General features: G+C 44.7%; 2 protein-coding genes across 8 annotated transcripts in view; one reads left to right on the forward strand and one right to left on the reverse strand.

Moving 5' to 3' along the window:
- IKZF3 (IKAROS family zinc finger 3) overlaps nucleotides 1-12,466 on the forward strand; it is a 53,726-nt gene that overhangs the window by 9,655 nt on the left and 31,605 nt on the right. For 4 of the 7 annotated variants that reach the window (XM_040087254.1, XM_040087253.2, XM_040087259.2 and 1 more), the window contains one exon: nucleotides 8,850-8,912. In XM_040087254.1, coding sequence (XP_039943188.1) covers nucleotides 8,850-8,912 — 63 coding nt within the window. The other 3 variants (XM_040087256.2, XM_040087257.1, XM_040087258.1) reach the window with 2 other exon arrangements.
- On the reverse strand, nucleotides 360-5,926 carry ZPBP2 (zona pellucida binding protein 2). The gene is made up of 8 exons (XM_040087261.1): nucleotides 5,842-5,926; nucleotides 4,814-4,891; nucleotides 4,228-4,353; nucleotides 3,768-3,929; nucleotides 2,793-3,011; nucleotides 1,743-1,828; nucleotides 979-1,156; nucleotides 360-460 (listed from the first exon to the last, which is right to left on the reverse strand). The coding sequence occupies exons 1-8, from the start codon at nucleotides 5,924-5,926 to the stop codon at nucleotides 360-362; spliced, it is 1,035 nt and encodes a 344-aa protein (XP_039943195.1).

The raw sequence follows: 12,466 nt of genomic DNA on the forward strand, positions 1-12,466 counted from the left end.
ACCACAGCCACCTGCCATCCTGCCTGGAATTGTTTGCAGCTCCTTTGTGTTCTCTGAGCAGCACAAAGCTGTGGCGTGTCTGGTGTCACCACCAAGAAACAGACTCTGCACTAAGCCACGTGACAAACTTCCTTTTTTTCCCATTTAATTACTTTTCCTTGCACGAACACTTCTGTTCTAAGCAGTGCTTTTTCCAGTGTAAGGACTCCCTGAATACAGGAAACCTAGGGGTATATGAATGAGGATGTTTTGTTCCAAATGGAACGGAGGATTCCAGGACTGGCAGCTAAAATGAAAAGAACACCACAACACCAGGAATTCTTTCACAGCTGCTCTTTGGTTTTCCAGTCTCTGCCAGTTTAATAGCAGGATTTTGCTCCGTACATTCTGGCTCCAGGACTGGCACAGGTCCGACACGTCACCTCATTGTTGGGACTGTAAGTTCCAGGACCACAAACCACTGTGAAGAGAACAGAGTTGGGGTTCCAGCTGGTTTCCCCCCATCTCAGGGGGGGCCTTGAACACCCCCATGAGCCTTCCCAGCGCCCTTCCAGAGCTCCCTGAGCCTCTGGCTAAATGCCCCCCAACTCCAGCACGTGCAGCAGGTGCTGCAAAAGAACTTGAAAAATCAGCAGAGGATTTTCTGGCAGGACTTCCATGAAGGGAATTGCTTCTTACGGGCTCTGGATCCTGAGGGTTGTCACTCATCAGTGATCTGGAAGGATAAAAACCCACTGCCCTGCTTTTACTTTGCTTGGAAATGCAGCTACACCTGTGAGGGCACTGACACGCTCCACTGCCTCATTTCCTGTCATTACTTTAAATCTACCATGCGAATGTCTTCCCAAAGGATGAACAGAAATATCCCTGCTTTTGACCCCAATATTTCCCTAATCCTCCCCAGAGCTCTGTGCCCCGCGCTAATCAGCTATATTTAAATCAACGAGCTATATTTAAATGGATGTGGTTTATATTTACCACAGCAGCTGGCGCAGTTCTGGTGGGTGTGGTGGTTTTTCCCAAAACCTGGCCGACAGCTGTCGATGGGAGTCATGGAGAAGCTGTTGTCCACGTACTGAATTGTAGGAACGATGTGAAAATCGTTCTTCAAAACGTTCCTCAGCTGGTGGAAAAACTTTCCAATTCGCTCTGCTGCCTAAAGTTCAGAAGTATTGGGAGAATAAAAATATAGTCGGTTGATTTAAAAATATCAGGAGATATTTTCTAGTCCTGATTGTCACACACTGGCTTGTCACCTTAACTGGAAGTCTTCCCTGGCTTCAAGGGGCCTGGAATCAGACCTAGGATGTGAGCTGGTCCCAGGATATTTAGAAGGCAGGGAGAACAGATTTTAGAAATTGGCTACAGCAGACTTACTTTAAATTGCATTCCATGGACCAAATCATAAATTAAAAATTTCATTTAGAGGACTGGAATTTCAATATAAATAATAATGTTTATCCTTCTTTATTATTAGAAGCAAATACAAAGCAAGTAATGAGCCTGATTTTTTTTTTTTTTAAACAGTTTTTTTTAAAGCTATTTGAATCAATTTGACTCCTAAACCCATTTTTCTTCCTGAATGGAATTATTTTAAATCCATGAATCATCATTTACAATATTAATCCCACAAAGCCTGGGTAAAGATGGATCACTACCATCATATCTGCAGGAGCTAAGGCAGAGGTGGGTGTTAAAGAGGCAGGGAAAACACGAGCAAGAGGCAGAGACTGACACAGAACCTGTCGGACTCTCCTGTTTGTCACATCTTCACAGTCATAAGGGATCTTGTAGCAAACTTCTTCCCATCCTGGTCCAAATGGATTGACTGTGGATAGAGGAAAAAAAGATCTATGAAAAAGGGGAAAAATAGATTAGGTCCTCGTGGTTTCTATCCTTCCTTTGTGTAGTAAGAGGCGGAGGTCAACCAGTATAAAATTGTGGGGAGAGGGGGGAAATATCCTAAGCTGAGGGAATGGAACTAATGTCTCACATAGCAGCCTCAGGGTCCTAAAAGGTCTGAAGTTTTATGTTTATGTCGTGAAATTTTCTTGATTTTACTTGGAGGGAAATATCCACAAAAGTGTTCCATAGTCTGTAGGATGTTCCCTCTTGGTGTGTGGTGAGAACAGATACAGGAGCAAATGTAGTCCGAGAATTAAAGAATAACTTCCTTCCCTCGGTGATAAACCATCTCTAACTCAAGGTGGCATCAGGGCTAATTGAACTTTTTTTGTGAGGTTAAACCACCTCAGTATTGTCACGAGGGAGCTGTGAGGCTCTTGCTCTAGCTCTGTGCAGTTTCCTAGAATCAAGCAAAAACTTCGAGGCTGGGTTGGATGGGACTTTCCACTTGGTCTAGAGGGAGATGTCCTTGCCTATGGCAGAGGGGGAACTGAAAGAGCTTTGAGGTCCCTTCCTACCTAAACCATTCCGTAATTCTAAAACCAGAGCGGTCCCAGATTCACTAAAAATCAAATACTGAAAACCTAGCTATGACATCAGGGCATATTATGGGCTGTCTCCTTCCGACATTCCTCTCTCTAACCTTGGTGATAACTGCTCTCGCTAGGATTTTAAAAAGTTGAACGCTAAATTCAACATGAAAACTGCGTTTTAGCTCCATCTGTGGGCAACAAAAAAAAATACAGGGACTCAAAAAACCTCAAAAAACCCGGAACAACTTTCGGAGATGCTCTTGACTCTGCTGTTTTTCAGACGCTGTTTGTAGCACGCACAAGTCGTTTATAACAATAAACGATCCCTCCCAAACAAGCACTGGAATCGGTTACCTAGAAAATTAACAAACAGCTCGTACTGGAGGCCGTTCTTTGGTGTCCTGATTGAGTAGCACTTGTAGGACGACGCCGTGATGTGGCAGGTCAGGTGGGAGATGGTGCTGTTGAGGATTTTGTTCAATTTCTCGACGAACAAGCCGTTGGTTTTCAGCCCGCAACGCGTTGTGGTAAAGCGAACAGACATCTGATAGGCGTGGTCAGCTTCCCTGTAGGCTGGGAGGAAAGAGCTTGGGTGTGAGTCTGGGGTGTAATCACAGATGGAATCTTAGACAGGTTATCAGTTCTTTGTAGCTGAAATACGGGCTTTTATTCCAAAGGAAATAAATAATCAAAGCACAGTCATTAATTATGTCACAACACAAATTATGTCATTGACAGAGCCGCCTCAGCAGTAAGGGACATTTTAGTTTGAAGCATACAGGAGTCTGTGTACTTACTGGAGACTCTGTTCCCAAATAATAAAAAGAAAAATAAAGGTGGTAAATAGTAAAATGGCACAGAACCAGCATGTCTGCAAAGTTGTGTGTCTGAAACGGATTGGTGCCAATTCTGTGCAATTATGGTGTAGCAGTAATTTTATTATTATTTTAAGAGTTAGTGATTCTCATGCATCTTTGGGTTGTTATGTTGTGGGTGGGAAGAGATGTTGGTGAAGAGTGGTTACAAGAGGTGGAAGGGGCTGGAGTAAAATTCTTGGATAACTCTGGAATTCTTGAAGTTAATTCTGTACCTAAGGTTAGAGATTATTTTATTGCTATATTTGGGAACAGTAATATTAAACTTTTCCCAAAACTGTGAGAGGGTGCATGTGTGTGTGTGTAAGTAAAAAAAATAATAATTTCTATTCTGAGATAGCATTTTAACTAATTATTTTTGTGTTTTTTAAATCAGGCCTTGCAATAAACACAGAGTTCACAAATCTACCAATTTGCAAAGGCCACGTACTTACTTTTAACTTAACATTCTTACCATAAACCATGAATTTATAGGCCTCAACAATTTCTGTTTCTTCCTGTGTTGTAGTTTCAATGACTTTGTGGGACAGAGTACAAATGTAGGCACCGGACATTGCCACCCTGAAACCCATCAGCATCAGCTTCCCTGTCTCTGTCAGATTCACGTATCCTTGCCCTAAAATAGAAATATTGGATTACCAGAAATGTTCTCTTTCTGATGCATTTGAAGACAAAATCTTGCTCCTGTGCGTAATGGCACTGATTTGTGTTAGACTGAAATTTATCTAAAATTTACGACTTTTAGGATTTACTACCATTTTCCTTTTAGCTCAAGTATTTGGAACTTTTAGAGGGAGAAGAGAAATGGAGTTTAATGTTGGAACTTGTGGAAATATCTGGCAAAGGGCTAAGGAACCGCTGAGGGATGTGAACAGAAATAAGGAAGATTCAAGATACTTTTGATCTGAACTAACCTCGTAAATCTCTTCCATCTGGACCAGTCCAGAAATAGTTGGGATCTATTATTCTTTCTTGAGAAAGAGCCAAATCCATGCAGACCAGGAACGGGCTGTTTGTGAACACCTTAACGTACACATTCACTGCAAATACAGAAGCAGGTGAATTATGTAAAATTCTGATATTCGATGAAATCACAAAAAAAAAAAAAAAAAAAAGTGTTTAAAATGTATTTTTCAGTTTTGGACTTGCAAAGTGTAATATTAAAGATTAATCTCCCTTGGTTCTTAATTAATATCCTGGAACTGTCCACAGTGTGGCTGGTGCTGACTGTTAGAGGGAGACATTCGTGTCCCACACACAAATTGTGGTGCAGGCATAAAAAAAAAAAAGTACCAGATTTTTCACTGAAACCCTCATTTAGATGTTAGTTTTTCATCAGTGCTTCCAGCAGCACAGTGGGACAAATATATTTCCATCCCCGTTTTTCTTGTTCCTGTGCACACGGGGTTCCATGTGCACTGGTGCTTAAAATGATCCCTGGGCTTAAAACCCCCAATTCCAGTAAAAACTAGATATAGATAGAAAAAATGACAAATTTACCTTCATGCCTGGTGTCACCATAAACTTCATTCTTTCCAATTAAATCAACAGATTGTTCTTCCTTCAGTTCTGCTCTCACTGTAGGGAAAAGTAATTGGAATATTAGAGATCAGTCTAAATGTCTGACTGTTAATCCTTTATTTCACCCTGGGATTTGCCTTGTTTTGTTTTTGTCTTACTTTTCCTTTTTCCCTACATTTTTTTCTTAGCAACAATCAAGAGTCCATGTTTTTGACCTGTCACTTCTAAGTTTTTTGAGTGTCCATGTTGCAAACCTGCCTGGATGTACCAGATTCCCGACCAGATGAGCCTTCCTATTTACAAAAAGCCACTATAGTTATAAAATCTGACTATAAGGTGAAGGCTCTGTAGTGTGACCCTGAGATGACACAGGGTAGGGATCTCTCAATCCTTTCCCTTCTGGAAAACATCAGACTGGTGTCGGGCACGAAGGTTTCTGTGACGAGAATCACCAGGAGAGGTGAAAATTATTGGAAATATGGGTTCTTTTTCAGGCCATGGGCACCCTGAGGTGGTCCTACCTGATGCTGTGATCCAGGGTTGAGCCTGGGGGACAGTGGGGTGTCACTGGAACCTATGACAACCCCCCTAAAGGGGCTGTAGCTCCCTGTCCCCTTTTAAGGGGCTTCATCTCCCACCCTGAGGGAATTTTCTATGGGGACATCTGTCCCCTACAGTGAAGTGGTGCCCACCAATGGGGTGTCAATGGAGCCCACCCGTCCCCTCTTGAGGGGCTTCCTCTCCCACTCTGAGGGAAGGTTTTTTTGGGACATTTGTCCCCTACAGTGGAGCGGTACCCACCAATGGGGTGTCACCGGAGCTCACTCTGTCCCCTCTAACAGGGCTTCAATTTGCCACCCTGAGGGAAGGTTCTATTTGTATTCCCCTCTCCCCAACTCAGCAGAGACCCGCTGCCGGGCTCCGATCCCCTCTACCGCCCTCTGAGCGTACCGACCTGACATCTTGACACAGCCCTGCAGCTCCTTCCCACCCTTAACCCCGCTCACCCCATCCCGCCGCCGCCACCACCACGGCCGCCACGACCAGGAGAGCGCCCGGGGGGCAGCGGTGCCGCCCGCCGCCCCCCGCCATGCTCCCGCCGCCCCTCACAACGGCCGCGGCGGGCGCGAGGGGGCGCTAACGGCCCCCGCCTCCATCCCCGCGCGCGCACCGCTCTTCCCGCCCTTTTTCATCCCCTCAGGGCTGAGGGCGGGAAGGGTGAGGAGTCCCTCGCTCCTTCTCCGCTCCCTAGCCCACACCCGGTACTTTTAACACTGTTTTTTAAAAACATTCTGCTTCCTCTCCAGCGCTCAGCTGAGCTTTTAAAGCAGTATTTTGTTGTGGGGAGTGTTTTTATGTTTGTTTTCTCGCTTTCAGGCCCCTAAGGCGTTTGGCAGCGAAGGACGGCCCCCGCCGCCTCCTCCGCGCCCGTTGTCACACTTCAGCCCCGCATCGCTCCTCCACAGTGCGCAGTGAGCTGTGTTTTTGACTCTAAAGTGGTTTTTCCGGCTGTGGGACAAGGAGAGGGAAGTACAGGGGGACAAGTGGGGAAGAGGCTCCATCACAGCTTTGTGGAAGGCACCCCTGCCCATGGCAGGGGAGAGGGGGAGGGGAAATGGATGGGCTTTAAGGCCCCTTTCAACCCAAACCATTCCGTGATTCTGTGTTTCTCTCACTTGCTGTGAGAAAGACTGAAAGTAAGAGCTGGGCACATCCTGTGGCTTTTCCTCCTGAGGGGCTGTGCGTGCTGGGTGTTCTCCAGCTGCAGGTTTCTGGAGAAAGTCATTACACGACACATATTTTTCCACGTAAAAGCAAAAAAAGCGCCTTTCCGTAACTAAAAGGGCTCCAAGAGAGCTGGAAAGGGATTTTGGACAAGGGTCTGGAGTAATAAGACAAGGGGAATAGCTTCAGCTAAAAACAGAAGTTTCAAATTCGATATTGGGAAGAAGATCTGCTCTGTTGAGGGTGGTGAGGCCCAGGCATGGATTTACCAGGGAAGTTGTCCCTGGAAGTGTCCAAGACCAGGCTGGATGGGGCCTGGAGCAACCTGGGACGGTGGGAGGTGTTCCCGCCATGGCAGGGCTGGAACTAGATGGTTTTTAAAGTCTTTTCCAACCCAAACTCCTCTGGCATTCCATGATTCTGCCACTTGCTGTCACTGAAAGTGCGTGCCAGCGAAATAGTGTTGGCTCGAAAATTAAGCCAAATGCCACAGTATCACTGCAAGTAACTTTCAAGTCAGTTTCATGTTTTGGAAGAATTGTTATGTCTTTGAAACTTTTAAACGTGTAACTATTTTGTTTCTAGAGCTGGTGATACAAAAACACTCAGGAAGCTGCTGACTGAGAAAGGAGGGTCCTTGCATTTGACCACAGAGCACACTCCGAGACACTCAAGACCAGAACAGTGGCCAAGCTTCTGGAAATTAGCAAAATAGTATTTATCCTACTACCTAGATAATATTTATCACTCCAGACCATGCTAGGGTCCAAAAATGATGTCACCATATTTGCATAACAAATATGGAACCAACCAACACAGGCATAAGAGTTATTTTTATAGAGAGCTGTGAAAGTTTTAACACTTCTATGTAAAAAGAGCACTTAAGTTATGAGTTTCCTTTAATAAAGAAAAATTTGGTAAAAATGCAAAAATAAAAGTGTGAAAATGGGGGTATCACATTACTGATGGAAAACAGTTTTACCCAAGATTTCGTCTTCCTTCGACCAACACATTAATTCAAATGGTTGCTTAAGGTGTAAGAACTGTGTCAGGGTTTTCATTTTTAATGTCCTTGAGCTGCTGAGCAGGTCAGAAGTGGGACCACCTCAGACGATCCCCCGTTCCCATGTGCTGAATGTTTTCAGTTTTACTCAAAGTGAACATTTCATGCTGACACTGTGCAGGCAAAATGATTCAGTTTGTAACGTGTCTGCTATAAACGAGTCATATTTCAGCCCGAGCAGCCTCAGTTCCTAAGGATGTTTATAGCTCCTTTCAGATCCTGCACAGCCCATCAGTCCCCAGGTTGCTAATTATTATGAAATAGTATCTCTACTATAAAGCTTTGGCTGCAGTTTTGGTTCTTTATAAACTCTTAGTGTCTTTAGCCAAATGACTCATTTATTTTCAATGCTATAATATTTCTAAGTCCCAGACTGGTAAATTGTCATAATTGATTTGCAAGCTTGTGGGAGGGGGTGTTGGGGAAGAGGGGCAATGGGTTATTTTTAAGAACAGGAAGTTTTGTGGGGAGGATTTAAGAGGACAAAATGTGAATTCGGGTATTTATATTTGTGTTTAAAACCTGGATCACTGGGGTTGGTTTGTTTTCTTGGGATTTTGTTTGTTTGTTTGTTGTTTGGGGGTGTTTTGTGGTTTGTTTGTTTGGGTCTTTTTTAGTTAATACAGTATCAGTAGGAAACAATAGAAGAGGACAAAAATCTGCAGTTGTAAACTTGATCATGCAGTGAGTATATATTAAAAAGGGGAATATTTTATCCTAGGAAATATGCAGAGTGATTTCCAGGAGTGCAGAGTGAGGTGAAGGACCTGTTGCAGGGCTCTAGAGAAGCTGCAGACCACAGGTTCTGTCTCTGATTTTTCAGATGAGTTATCAAAAGGTGGGATCACACAACGGGGAGGGCACAATTAGCACAGGGGTATTTTTATAGTCTGGGAAAACCAGGCTTTTTTGATTTGTGACCTTAAAATAAAAACAGAGCGAAGGTACAATTGTTTCGCTGAGGGTATAAACATGAGGGAAAGTAGAGATTTAAATCAGAGAACAAATCTGGCAGTAAGAGAAAATGGCCATGGATAATCCTGTGACGGAAACCAGAGGTTTCTGGTTGCTACACAGCAATCCCAGAGCTTCCTTAAAATTTGTAGAACCAGGAAACCTGCCTAATTATTAAATTATTCTGGAAGGGGGTTACAGAGATTGTCTAGAATAGCCAAGAATTGTTTGATTATCCAACTTTTTTTCTTTTTAAAAACATTTTATTTCTAGAATATTTCTCCAAGCAATGGAAAAGCATCAGCACAAGAAGCAGCTGTTGGCACCACACAGGAAGTGAGTAGGAGAATCATGTTTCCATGTTGTTATCCTGCTCCTGATCTATGGTAATTCGTGCTTGCTGCCTTTGGGTTTAGATCCAAGTGATGAGCTCAGATCCCAATTTCACTTCTCACTTCATTAACTCGTTTTGGGCCTGAAGTGACCTCGAAATGTCACCTGCTGCTACCCCTTGCCTCAGCAGGGATGTTCTGTGCCTGGTCACGTCTCTCAAAGCCCTGATCAGGCCTGGTGTGGAATGAGCCTCTTTTCAGAGTCTGTTCTAGAGGACTCCGAAACCCATTTTTGTTTTGTTTTATTGAAGAACTTTGTACTTCGATTTTCTGCTAAACAGCAACACTGCTATCTTAAGGAAACCATCTCAACCTAAGTTCTGCTTACTGCTATCTCAGCCATTTAACACACACTCCGGGGCGTGCTCATTCTGGGGACGAAAGCGGCTGGGGGGGCTCCCCCAATCCCCAAAAGACAGGCGCTGTGCCCTCAGCCCCTCTGCCTCTCCGGAGGGGCGGGAGTCCCCCGCGAGCGGCACCGGCAGCGGCTCCGAGGCGGGCGAGTCCGGAGCCGGCAGCGGGACGGGGTCGGCTCCTCTCCCCGCCGCCCGGCGCCGCTCTCCGCCCGCCGAGCGCCGAGCCGGATGTCACGGTGACGGGCGGGAGGCGAGGCCGGTGCGCTCCGCTGGCAGTCCAGAGCCCGAGCGGGCAGGTGGAGCTGGGACCCGCGAACGGAGCATGGAAGGTGAGACACGACCCCGCTCTTCCCCCGGACCCTCTGTGCCCCGCCGGGGCCCGCAGCCGCTCCATCGCCCGGGGGCTTTCAGCCGCTTCTTCAGCGCTTGCTGGAAATAGATCGCAGGCTCTGGAAAAGAAATCGAATCTCGTCTAACAATTAAACGGGGACCGCACGGGGCTTTTTGCCCCTTCTCTGTTTAATTTCAGAGATATCACAAAGCGTGTGATAAAGCCGGGGTTTAGAGCAATGCTTTATCTGCTGTTCGTGTTCTGGAGTTTAACGAATTCAAGGATGTCTCCTTTCTTTTAACCTGTAAAACCTGCCCATAATATTCAGAGCCAGTAAAAACTAATCTGAGAGTTAATATTGGGTTCTGAAATAATTACTTGTCATAGAAAAGCAATATTTCTGGTGTTTTTAACAATCTGGACAAAGAAGACTTGCAAAGCATCACTTGGTTTCTTATTTCAAACTTAGATTCTTGCTTCAACTCAGTGCTTTAAGGCTCCAGTTTAGATTCTGCTCTGTTTCAATCACTTGATGCTTTTGATTATTTTAACTTAGCTGTAGGTGCCTATTTAAAAATGAATTTTCCTTTGCTGAAGGCTTTCTAACTGTTTACACGTAAATAATCAGTCATTGAATCTGACTGAATTGAGAATGTTGCTGTTTGAGAGAAGTAACAAATTTGAAAGGATGGGTTTGAGGACGCTTCGGCACTTAAAAATGCAACTTCATTTTCTTGATTGAGTTGGGATCGCTGTCTTTTTGGGAAAGTTTGCGAGGTGTGTTGGAATGGTCTGCAATTCGAAAACAACAGGGTTAACTATAACTGAGGTTATCTAAGAAGTCCTTTCTTTAATGTTAGCTCTTGTGTGCTCAAAGTGAACACGGAAGTGACCCTTCATGTTTGGGGTCTGTACTTGAGGACGATGAGGATCCATTAATGTGCCTGCAGTTGTTGCATTGGGGATGAAGTTAGTGCAACAGTGTTGTAATGTGTTTTCCCTGGATATAGCAACTTCCAGGAGTGTTTCCGCGGGTCTTGGAAAAATCTCTGTGCCTTGAGGGGTAAGACGGCTGACCTGGATTTTCCACGCCTAGTGTGAGGAGGTTTGGTAGGGACACAGAGCAGCAGACAGGCCCTGGCAGGAGCTGGGTGTTTGAATGAAAATTTGTTGTTAACTGAATTGTATCTCTTCATGACTGGTTTGGGTTTGTGACTACAGAGAGAGCTGTCCAGCTGGAGCTGTCAGCTCCAGGTTCTGGGCTGGGATCAACTGGCTGGATCAGGAGCTGGACTTTGATGATCCTGGTGGGTCTCTTCTGACTCAGGATATTCTATGATTCAGAATATCCTATACTGAACCACTGAATTATTCTGCTGGGTTTAGGAGGCTGTATGCACCAATATGAGAAAAATCTCCTTAGTTGTACACTGCTGATTGGGATTTCTTCCCAAAATGACACATACACTTCAAAATGTCCGTGAGGTTTTACGCATTGCATGGTGTTTAAGAGCAGCAAAGAATCAGAGACCCCATAAAGGGTTTATGTGGCCCAGGTGCCTTCTTCAGAAAGCCATGGAGGCTGTGGATGCAGTGGAGACATCAGCTAGAATTTCTCTCCTTAATGCCCCAGTGTAGGTTGAAAGTAAAACACTTGTTGGGGTGGAAGAGACTGAGTGTTGTACGTAGTGAAGGCACTGACCTCAGATAAGGCTGTTCCTACTCTGTATGCTCTGATGGAAGGACTAAGAACAGATGGGATTTTCAGAGGTGTCCCCTTCCCTGTGCTGTTGGGCTGAAAAGTGCAGCTGGCAGGAAAAAGGCAGAATTCTGGTTTCAGTTTGGGACGAAATAGGTGAAATTACAATAATTCAATAAATAATCCATTCTGTATTAAGGACAGAAAGGAATTAGGGTCATCAGTGATTTGAAAAATATCCATTTCAGGGGGTTAAATTTCTGGTTAGCTGTTCTGATCAAATACCAGGATAAAATATGAATAGTGTTGCATACTAAAATACCGCAGCACTTTTTTAGCAAGACATTTGAATATTTTGGCTCCCTTTGCCTATTGGCGTAGAACACAGGATGGCCAAGGATTGCTTTCGAAAGCACATGAATTTTACTTCTGCTTTGTAAATGCACGTCGTGCCTCGGCTGCAGCACACAGAGACGGGCGTTCTCTTCCCATGCACCCCAGCCACTGGAGCTCTTTGAAGCTTGGGAAGACAAACGTGATCTGTAAGTGATTTCCTGCCTTGTGTTTTTCTGAACATTTGGTAGAAAAATTGGCCTTATCGGTAGAGAATCAGGGGTGGAATCCACCCACATGTTCTCCTGTCACCATGAAGGATCTGGCTAAGGATAATCAGGAAAGAGACCTGAGGTTAAATATTAAGAGACCACCAAGGCTCTAAGAAGTTCCTGGAGACTGATGCTGTGAAGAAACCAGGTGCTGGTGAGAGGAGATTGGAGGCTTGAAAGTGAGACAAAGACAAGGACGTTTCTCAAACAAGAAGAGAAACATTCTATGGTGTGTCGTTGTTCTTATCTCTTCCAGAGGGTTGTCCTGCCCAGCAGCCATCATGGGCATGAAACTGTTGTGTTCAACAAAATATGAATAAATTCATAGACTCCATCTCAGCAGGGAGGAGATGAGGGGGCTGAGCAGGTCCTGCTCGGCTCTCATGGGGTTCGGGCAGAGCTGTTCTCCAGCAAGATGTCCTGCAGCTGCCAGGGAAACCTGAGGAATCCAATGGTTTCTAAAAATATGTAGCTATCCAGGAATATAAGTAAAATTATCAGAATTCA

Source organism: Hirundo rustica, chromosome 27, assembly GCF_015227805.2.
Source record: "Hirundo rustica isolate bHirRus1 chromosome 27, bHirRus1.pri.v3, whole genome shotgun sequence".
Classification (NCBI taxonomy): Eukaryota; Metazoa; Chordata; class Aves; order Passeriformes; family Hirundinidae; genus Hirundo; species Hirundo rustica.

Excerpts from the sequence above, each read along its gene's own strand:
- ZPBP2 (XM_040087261.1), bottom strand. The coding sequence starts at position 5,926 with ATGGCGGGGGGCGGCGGGCGGCACCGCTGCCCCCCGGGCGCTCTCCTG. Across the intron at positions 1,829-2,792 it reads GCTGTTTGTTAATTTTCTAG|TCAATCCATTTGGACCAGGA; the intron begins GTAACCGATTCC and ends CTCTATCCACAG. Across the intron at positions 1,157-1,742 it reads CAAACAGGAGAGTCCGACAG|GCAGCAGAGCGAATTGGAAA; the intron begins GTTCTGTGTCAG and ends TCTGAACTTTAG.